The sequence below is a fragment of the Jaculus jaculus genome, chromosome 17 (assembly GCF_020740685.1).
Source record: "Jaculus jaculus isolate mJacJac1 chromosome 17, mJacJac1.mat.Y.cur, whole genome shotgun sequence".
Classification (NCBI taxonomy): Eukaryota; Metazoa; Chordata; class Mammalia; order Rodentia; family Dipodidae; genus Jaculus; species Jaculus jaculus.
The window spans coordinates 50,787,650-50,798,479 of record NC_059118.1 but is presented as its reverse complement, the minus strand read 5'-3'; the positions used below and the strand labels follow the sequence as shown (position 1 = coordinate 50,798,479).

Here is a 10,830-nt window from a genome sequence, read left to right as displayed (position 1 = left end):
AATCACAACGTATGGCTCCACTGAGCATCAGCCCTTTGCCCTGCACATGTGCCAAGCTGACCTTCTGGTTAAAGGTTGTCTGAACCGAGCAGTAAGCCCTTTCTGGTGGAATACTCCACTGTCCCTTGTAATCTTATTGGTTGAAGCTTGTATGTATTTTGGATGCAATAATTTTATTATTGATCTGTTTAGAAAGAAGCTTCTAGAGGGGAAAAGAAAGACATTCCTTCTTATTAAATATCATTTTTTCACCGTTCTATTTGAAAATCAGCTTTGATTGATAGCTGTTTTCTGGGTAGTTACATATTTTTGTTGGCAGCACTAACCTTAGCCTACTCCAAAACATACTGTTCAATTTTTAGCTTTTTCCTAATCAATTCATTCAGTGCCTTAGTGGAATGCAAGTTGGTCATTTAAAAATTTCTGGCTGTTGCCTGATACGTCCCAAAACAAATTTAGCCAGCTTGGGTTTCTATTTCAGACCATCTCTGGAAATGCAGATTTACTGTACTCCTCGGTAATGGCTAAGAGATAAACAGACACAGTGAGCCGCTGTCTGATTAGCAGGAATGGGCAAAATTTAGATTATATATATTCTGCAATAATTGGACCATTGGACCATAGGATGTAGCTTAAATTGGCCTCCTCACCACATGTGGTCTCCTTTTACTTGATAGGAAGGTTGAATTTTTCTTTCTGTTCTAGAAATTTCTCCTCCCCCTTCCCTTCCTCATCAAAAAATATTTTAAATGTTTTTCTAAGTATTCTTGCCAGGCTAATAAGTATCTTGTTTTAGAGATTAGGTAAAGAAATTGGAAGAATGTTGTCTTTAATCTTATACAGAGACAGGTATCAAATATCAGTGCTATAATAATAAGCAATGCAGTCTTTCTTATTATTTGTTTATATTAATTCATTTCCTCGGGGGTGGGGGGGAGAAAGACACTGGGGTCTCTTGCCCCAACAAACCAACTCCAGATGAATATGCCACTTTGTGCATTTGGCTTTACTAGGGAATCAAACTTGAGCCAGCAGTCTTTGCAAGCCAGTGCCTTTAACTGCTGAGCCATCTCCTCAGCAAAGTATATATATACTTTGCATGGACACATAATGTGTTGATACCATCATTTCCCTTCTTCCTGCCCCCATTCCACTGAGGCCCCAAATTAGTGGGGTTGCTGGTATTCCCCATGGGGTTCTAGGCTATGAAATGTGAGAGCAACAGTCATTTATTGAGAGGGGCCAATGCCTCTGGGGATGCCTTCCCAACCTGTGGCTCTTACCATCTTTCTGTCCCCTCTTCTGCAAAATTCCCTGAGTGATGGTGGATATGTTTTAAGACTACTTCAGTGTAAAGCTCTCAGGAGCTTCTGGATTTCTGCTTTAGTATTTCTTGAGTATCTTCAGGGTCTGTCTCCTTCATCCTGGTGCTGATTGTCAGGCTCACCATGGAAGCACTCTCTTGCTCATCTCACCAATTCCTCTGTGGTTTCACCTGGGTCTTGACTGAAGTATGAGGGGTGGTTCATCTCCTCATGTCTCGCTACCTTCTGTGAAAGAAAAAGAGAGATTCCTTGGACACCTGGTACCTTGGAAGTGGTCTGACACGTGTTATAACATTCCTAAGTCTCATTTTTGCAAACTTCTGAGGCATGGTTATTTTATTCTTGGAAAAGTACCATAATTTCTAGTTTTACACATATTTGATTTCTTAAGATCATTTTATGAGCAAGCAAAAGCATAGTATTCATAATTTTACTTGCTAATTAAGTCAGCATATATTTATTCAATAGCTACTGTATCATAAGAAATATTTTGGGAATATGGATATAGCAGCAAAACTAACCAGCAACCTGATTATAATGTGCGCATCATACCTGGAGTGATAATTTTTCCCCTTCTTGTCCTTTTCCCCTTCTTTCACCCTTTCAGTTTCTTTTCTACTCTCCTTCCTTTAGTCTCTATTATATATACATTATTGTTTAAACCTTAGCGGGACAGCAACAGGCATATTACACAGAATTAATCAAATAAAACATGTACTTTTTGAAAATCAGTCTGTGTTAGTAAGAATAACATGTAAGTCCCAGATTTTAATGGCTTAACTCAGAAGAACTTCACTTCTTGCACAGGGAACAGTCTGATGGGGGTGTTCTCAGGTGGTGGGAGGCTTCCTTCCATGCAGGGACTCAAGGACTTAGGATCTTTACATCTTGTGGCCAAGCCTTAGAATCATCTTCCCATGGGTACAAAAGGAGGGGCAGCATAGGGAGAACACAGCAACTTGGCCAAAAGTGGCAAATGCCATTTCGACTTACACATCATGAGGAGAGCTACATAGATCACCTTAGCTGCTTGAAAGTAAGCTTGGGAAATTCTTAGTCTTAGATACATCAAGGTGGAATTTCTATATCTCAGAGATGGGAAGAAAGGCTTGAGTAGATAAATTATGTGTCATGCACCATGCTAATTTGTAGAGCATCCCTCTGTTATATAAGTACATTATTGGCCAAAGATAATATCCAAGTGCACTATACAGTTATTTGTGAGTGAAGATATAGGGACAAATGATTCTCCAGGTGATGGTTCAGGTGAGGCTACTAAAGCACAGCCTCTAGACTTGAGAAGACATATAAAGCTGAGATGTCCAATATGTCCAGAGACAGGCAAACTGTTCCATGTGCCTTGCTTCCATGGAGTGTGAGGGTAAGGAAGGCCAGTTGGAAAGGGCCTCATGGACTGTTGTAGTTACATTCTTGTTGCTGGTACAAACACCTGACCAAAAGCAGCTGATGTTGAGGAAAGTTGTTTATTTTGGCTTACAGTCTATAGGGGAAGCTCCTCGAGGGCAGGGAAAAGATAATAGAGCAGAGCCTGGATGTCACCTTCTTGCAAATATCAGGTGGACAGCGGCAGCAGGAGAGTGAGCCCAACTCTGGAAAGGGCTGTAACATCCCTAAGGCCTGGCTCCAAGGCACACTTCCTCCAGCAAACTCTGCCTCCCAAATTACCATCAGCTGGGGACCAAGCATTCCGAACAGAAGAGATTTTACTTTTAAGGTTTATAGAGAGACTTTATTAGATTAAGAGAAAGAAAGAGGAGGAAGTACTGGAGAGCTACCCCCATGAGGGAGGCAAGAAGGAATAAAGCCCACCGTGCGATGCAAATTGAGGCCATTTATAGAGGCCATTTATAGATTTTGAATGGAGGCTGAGCTAACCAGCCAAGATGCCAAGTTTGAGGGCTGAGCTTAACCAACCACTGTGTCAGGATCAGAATTAAACCTTCCAGGAATTCTTCTTCACAGGTAGAGGCTTAGGTTGTTTATAGAGAAACAGATCTATGTAACTCCTTTAGGTAGGAGATAAGAAGAGGCCCGATTCTTCTCTGATATCTGGTAAAGTGGAAACTGTAAAGACAGGCAGGAAGACATTCCTTCTTTCTTACTTTGGGGACCCAGTCACTCTAAATTGTCTCAGTGTCTGCTCTGAAGAAGTAACCCTAACTGCCATTGGGGACCTGGTGAGGATACTGATTTGACTTTTTCAAGCTGAGTGGGGTTGTTGGGTGTGGCAGTTGGGAAACTTCTTGACTGGGACTAAGGGACCATGAAGTTGGAGTATAGGAAAACAGTCCCGGAAGAAAACACTGGGCAAAAAGAATAAAAGCAAGGAGTTAAGGGGAAGTGGGCACATGGCAAACTTGAGGCCTTTAGGCATTTCTGTGGACTTTTAGGCCTTGGGAAGCAATCAAGGGAACCCAAGTAGATGGAGTTGTCTCAGGACAATCAGAGAGAGCATATGAGTTTATAGGTGACACTTGATCTGCACCTTCAGAGCTGGGTAAGATCTAGATTGGGAAGGTGATGAGCTTCAACTGTAGGACTACCTACCAGCCTTGCATCCTGGGTAGGAAAACTGATGGAAAGAAACTGATTTATTAAGCTTGAAACGTCATGTGACTATTTGAGATGATGAACAGGCTTTGTTCCCTGAGAATGCAGAGCATAATTTTGGCTTCCATTTTATTTATGGGGTTGCGCAACATCATTTGACAAAAGAGTCACATGAAAGTTTGCTGATTCTGATTCCCTTATCTGATGTCAGGCTGATATGCCATCACACTTTTCTAGTTAGTTTGTTAATTAATTAATGTGTGTAACAGACATTCAGAGGTGTGTTTCCTAGGTGTAGTAGTTTGAATGTGTGTCCCCCATAGACTCATGTGTTTTACTAAAGCTTGCAACTTGGATTTCCAACTGCCTGTCTTCCAGCTGCCTGTCTGGAAGAGGTGTCACTTGGGGGCGGTTCCTGGAATCCAGCCCTGAGGTATGTTTGGAAGTGGATCTGACAAGCAGATAGGCAGAGAGGTCTGAGCTCTGCTGGGGCTTCTGCTGCTTGCTTGCCTGTTCTGTGTTGTGTTGCTTTTGATGTTTGCTGGCTGGTGGTGGTATCTCTCTGTCTATTTGGATATGTGAAAGCAGTTTCTTCTGTCACTGATATAACTTGATATAACTGTTCCCCCCCCCCCCCCCGCCCACCTAGACATAAGTTTGAAATAATTCCCGTCCTTTACTAAACTGTCTGGTTTGGATGTTTATCCCAGCAATGTGGAACTGACTACACCACTAGGTGATTCTGAATAACCATCACAATGTGGGAGACTAGCTGCAAAACACACACACACACACACACACACACAGGGAGGGAGGGGAGAGAGAGAGAAAGAGCGCACGAGCGTTTCCTTTAAAAGTTTGGGACTGGAGAGATGGCTTAGCAGTTTAAGGTGCTTGCTTGCAAGGCCCTGGTTCCATTCCCTACTACCCATATGAAGTCAGTTGTGCAAAGTAGCACGTATGTCTAGAGTTGGTTTGCAACAGCAAGAGGCCCTGGTGCACCCATTCCTACTCCCCCTTGCAAATAAAATTTAAAAATTTTAGAAAAAGTTCTAGTAACCAAATCAGGCAGCTAGAGGAAATCATATCTTGATGTACTATATCCATGCTTGTGTTATCTGTTGTCTTATTAATTCATGGTGAATTTTTGCTTTCTTTTTGCCTTAGATGATTTCAACTAGTTAGCAAATCCACTCACCCCTTTTGATGCTCATATTTATGTGAACAGAGACTAGCATAAGAAGATAAATTTACATGCTTTTTATTAATCTAAAAAATATTTAATGAACAAAGACTTTGAGCCTTGGAGTGGAGAGGAGAGGAAGATAGAAATGTGGGTAACCTGAGGCTTATGATTACACTTGACAGAGAGGATGTCATTGCACATAAATAGCTCTAAAAATGGGCCTGAGAAGGTGGCTCAGGATTAAAGGCAATTTCTTACAAAGCCTGATGGCTTGCATTCAATTCCCAAGCCACCCATGTAAGACAGAAAAAGTTGCTCAAGTGTCTGGAATTCCTTTGCACAGGCAAGAGGCCCTGTGCATATATGTGCAGATAAATAAAAAAAAATTAAAGTTGCACCTAGCACTACAAAGAATGTGAAAGTCCCACACAGAAGAAGCAGTTTGGAAGAAGGAATTTGATGTTGGAGGGAACCAGGGACATCTTGATGAAGTAGGTACCATGGGAACTGGGTCTGAACTGTGTAGGAGGAAGGAAATTAATCTAGATGGAAAACCTAGAACCAGCATGCCCAGGGGCACATATCTGAGGGTTAGGAGTCAGCTGCGTCCATGGTGGAAGAGGAGGATGCTAGAGAGGAATGTTCGGTAGGAATGTGCATAGTGAGCTCATGCTGTTTAGGTTCCTGAACACATGGCTGGGGAGCTTGGGTATAGAATGGGAAGAGTCAAGTCCTGAGCTTTCTGACAGAGGAGGTCTTACTCAGGTTGGTGGAAAAGGATGCTGAAAGCTTGAAGTTTGCAGAAATTGGCCCAAAATGGCCAGTTATTTCATAAGGAAGAAAATGCTCAGATATCTCCTAGACACTAATCAAAGGAAAGCTCTGAGGTCAAAGTTCAGGGTACATGAGCCTTTGGCTTTGTATAAGGACAGCACAGGACTCTTAGCCAAGTGTAAAATCATGTTTGGTTCATTTTGCTTCTGCAAGTGCAGGTCAATAGAGCACTTACTAGTCAGGGATCAGTAGGGCTGTGTGTGAAGTATTAAAATGAAAGATGAGCATCAGAAAAAAACCCTTTGAGAGAATGAAGAAGTAATATTTACTATTGCTTAAGAAGGATAAGTGCTGTCCAATTGGCATTTTTTAAAGACTGTAAAATATAGAATAGAAAATGCTCAAAGATTTCCTTTTTAGAACTTGGCAAAAATCATAGCAGATGAATGTTAGGCACAATTAAGGGGGGAATTTTGCTCACATATGAAAGTTTGTAAGAACTCCAGTTGAGTCTGGTTTCAGTATTTGCTGAAGTTTGTGGCTGTGTCAACAAAGATGGGTTAAAGTAAGCACATTTCAGATCCTAAACGGCAGCCTCAGAGTCTGGAATAGAGAGTAGGTCTAAAATGCTTTAAAGTGGGTTTCCTTTTCTTTTCCTCCAGCTGTGCCTGGAGCTAAGCGAAAGAGGAACCGGCATGTTCTTTGTTCCACAGCAACATACCCGCCCAGAGGAGTCAGGCACGTTTGGTTTTCAGAATCTTAAGTCCTTTCAATCAGCTGGCAGTGGCATTAGGAGAAAGCATACTGGGAGAGACGACATCACCATTGGGCATGGCTCCTTGACACCTGGAACATTTTAGCCTAGTTTTCTAAGACACAGTGATGATGTCATGGATAACATGGAGCAGTGACTAAAAGGCCCTCACTGGCATCTCCACTTCTGCATCTCCCGGCTTCTCTTCTCTTTGACAGCTGCTGTTTTTCTAACACTCCAGTGGCCACAATTTGAACAGAGAGATGAAAGGTGTTAACATTCTGGTGAAGTTCCTGGTTTTACTTTTTTAATGATGTTAAAACATTTATTCTTTTAAAAATGAATTAGCATATACTAATCTCACATATGGTTCATTTAGACATTTTCAGACATGTGTATAATGCACTTGGTTTGGTTTTACTTTTGTACCTCTTGATTTTGCCTGATAAGACTGTCTTCGTGTTTGATTCACCCTCTGAGCGCCTCATACTCAGAGGCTCTTCAGAAGCAGTTTCCCCTTGTTATGCATCTATTCTCTTGATGCAAATTAGATTTGCTAAAGATTGGGTGAGAATTTTATCATCTTTTCTTTATGGAATGTGTGTTCTTATTATGCTTAATAATTATAATTCTTCATAAGCCCAAATACCAGACAAGTTTTCTTGAAATGTTTTATGTTTGGTTTCTTTTTCATCCTATGGCTTGAATTTGGGACATTTTGTAAAATGTTAATATTTAAGTTCACTTCTGGTTCTCTGCAAAGGCATCATTTTGAAGGCAATTTTTGTAGAAAGTCTTTATGAGATGCTATCAGAGTAGGCAGCACCAGGTATCAGTCTTCCCCACCTAGACTGCATTTGCTGCACTAGAGTGTGTCTGAGGAAACATCCTTGAAACTTGGGTATCTACCAGGGTTTGCAATGTTCAGGGAAAGGCTTGTACGGTATAAATTTGGTATATAACTTTATATCTTGTTTTCTATGTAATTTACAAGATGACTACAGTAAAAAATGGAGGAGTTTTTGGCTTTGGATACTCAATAAATAAAGATGTGATTTTGTGAAATCAACAACTGACAAAAGTGAGGATGGAGAAATGAAGGAACCTTTTGTATGTGATTGAAGTGAAGTTGGTACAGATCCAAATTAGAACATATAGCTTTAGGATATTAGTCATCTCTATGGTAGAAGCAAAGAAAAGATATAGAATATTCACAAAAAGAGTGAGAAAGAGGGGAGGGAGAGATGGCTCATTCGGTAAGGTGCTATACAAGTATGAGGAGCCAAATCCAAATCTCCAACACCCACATAAATGCCAGGCGCAGCCACTTTTAAAAAAATTTAGTTTATTTATTTTTTAAATTTTTTAATGAACAATTTCCATGATTACAAAAAATACCCCATGGTGATACCCTCCCTCCCCCCATTTACCCCTTTAAAACTCCACTCTCCATCATACCCCCTCCCCATATCAATCAGTCTGTCTTTTACTTTTTTTTTTTTATAGTGAAAAAAAAAGGGTGTATTTAGAATTAACCAGCTGGATCCAGTTTAGATGATCCCAATTTTATTGGCAACATCCAAAGCATCATAATCGGGAGCCAGCCGAACATAGGCCTTCTCTCCATCAGGACTGATCAAGGTGTTGACTTTGGCCACATCAATGTCATAGAGTTTCTTCACAGCCTGTTTGATCTGATGCTTGTTAGCCTTGACGTCTACAATGGACACCACGGCGGTGTTGTCTTCTATCTTCTTCATGGCCGACTCAGTGGTCAGGGGGAACTTGATGATGGCACAGTGGTCAAGCTTGTTTCTCCTGGGGGCGCTCTTCTGAGGGTATTTAGGCTGCCTCTGGAGGCGCAGTGTCTTGGGTTGCTGAAAGGTGGGTGACGTGCGGATCTTTTTCTTTTTGTGGCTGTGGATGCCTTTCAGCACGGCCTTTGCTTTGGCTTCAGCTTTGGGAGGGGCAGGAGCTTCCTTCTTCGCTTTTGGCGCCATCTTGGCGAAAAGCTGTCTTTTTCTTTTGATGACTTGATCTTTTCCTCCTCTTATGATGGTTTTATGCAGATAGTATCAGGCATTGTGAGGCATGGATATCCAGGCCATTTTGTGTCTGGAGGGAGCATGTTATATGGAGTCCTGCCCTTCCTTTGGCTCTTACATTCTTTCCGCCACCTCTTCTGCATTAGACCCTGAGCCTTGGAAGGTGTGATACAGATATTGCAGTACTGAGCACTGCAGTCATTTCTTTCCATCACCATGATACCTTCTGAGTCATCCCAAGGTCACTGCCATCTTAAAAGAGAAGATTATCAACCAAAAGTGAGAGTAGCATTAATATAAGGGTGTGAACATTAACAGAAGTGCTTACTGGGCAGTTTGATAAGCATAGTATACACAATTGTCCAGACAACAGCAGATGTTACACCCCTAGGGCTCATGACTACCCCTGTTTCAAGTTTTCAGTATCAGGGATGTATTCACTTCCCATGGGGCAGGCCTCCAGCCCAATTGGAAGGCAGTTGGTTTCCTCCATAACAGATGTACCACTATTGCTACAGCCACTTTTTAATTCCAGTGCATGGAGGCAGAGACAAGGAATCTCCAGGGCAAGCTAGCTAGCTAGGCTGGCTACATCAGAGAGTGCTAGGCTCGATACCCTGCTTTGTTAAAATAGAGGAAGACAGACCATGGAAGACACATAATGTCTACTTTTAACCTCCACATGCATACACATGTATATAAACATACACATAAATGTGCACACATGTATACACACATGCATTCACACCAAATACACATGCAAACTTTAGAAAGTAATTTAAATATTTTACCATAAAAATCAGCTAAATGCAAAAGCATTACTGGGGATAATAAGGGATCTATCATATAACAATCACTAAAAACAATAGTGAAATGTTACTGAATAAGCCCGTTTTCTCATTTAAGCATTGCAGCTACTTTATAATGTAGAGAATCTTTAAAGCAGCAATAAGATGACTTATCACATACAAGGGAACCTCATTAAGACTGTTAGCATATTTCTCATCACAAATTTTGGAGGAATTCAGGAACACTGAAGTATCAAATAGTGAATATTGAAGTATTGACCTTGAAGTAAATAAAAGACTGGTTCCTTAAAGCCTCTATTTATCACACTTTCATCAACTGATCAATGCAACTTTTGTCTCATGCGTGTTTCTGTTTAAAGATACCTTATTTGTTAAATATTACTGATCCATTGACAATGAGCTCACAGAAGTATAAATCATGCCTGAGTGAGGCTTATCTAACACATATATTTTTTACTTATGGCTTGTCATAAACTTCTGTGCTTCCAAAGCTAGACAGTACTTCAGTGCTATGCTTAGAGGCTAAGGCAGGAGGACTGCTGTGAGATATAGAGCAAGTTCAGGTCAGCCTGGGCTAGGGTGAGATCCTTCTTTGAAAAACAAATAAATAAATAAAATAAAAACAAAATACAAAAAGAAGTGGAAAGTATGAAAAGGGAAAAATATGGTACTAAATTGGTGAGAGAGAGAAAAAGAGAGAGAGAGCATACTTCTTTATGTCATCAGGGGTAAAATTAGAAGATAGAAGTTGTATTGTCCTGCCTTAGCTGAGGAAACCAGGTGTGGAAGAAGAATTGTAAGGAAGAGACCTGCATATGACTGTTTGGAGGTCAAAATCACCACACAGATTTGAACAGGATAATTCTATGAGAGCAAGATAAGGTGAAGGGGAAGTTTATGGAATTCTTCTTTCTTGGAGAAATCCATAGTGGTGGTCTTGAGTGAAGTTTTCCATGGGTGCCCACTTCAGAAAAGCACAGTGTGGGTTTCAGGTGGATGCACCTAAGAAAAAGTAATTCATATATTCAGCCATTGTAAATGAAGCATAAACAAAACAAAAAAAAATGGGGCTAGGGAGATTGCTCAGTAGTTAAAGGCACTTGCTTACAAAGCCTTTTGGCCCAGGTTCAATTTTCCAGCCACTTATGTGAAACCAGTGGGCATTCATTTGCAGCGTTAAGAGACCCTGGCACGCCCCTCCACACACACACATGTGAAAATAAATAAAGTTAAAAATTGTTACTTCTAGGAAATGGTATAATAACATATTCCCAACAGGAGGATTCTGTTGCTTTGGAATAGTCTTGATGGGCTTTTTGATTGAGAAAAAAGAAGACTGCATTTTGAATCACGATGAGACAAAGGG

At 40.9% G+C, this 10,830-nt stretch overlaps 1 protein-coding gene across 1 annotated transcript; it reads right to left on the bottom strand.

Moving 5' to 3' along the window:
• Nucleotides 1-8,108: 8,108 nt before the first annotated feature.
• LOC101618156 (60S ribosomal protein L23a-like) lies at nt 8,109-8,610 on the bottom strand. The gene has a single exon (XM_045137020.1). The coding sequence runs from the start codon at nt 8,608-8,610 to the stop codon at nt 8,161-8,163; it is 450 nt and encodes a 149-aa protein (XP_044992955.1). The 3' UTR covers nt 8,109-8,160.
• Between the last annotated feature and the right edge of the window lie 2,220 nt (nt 8,611-10,830).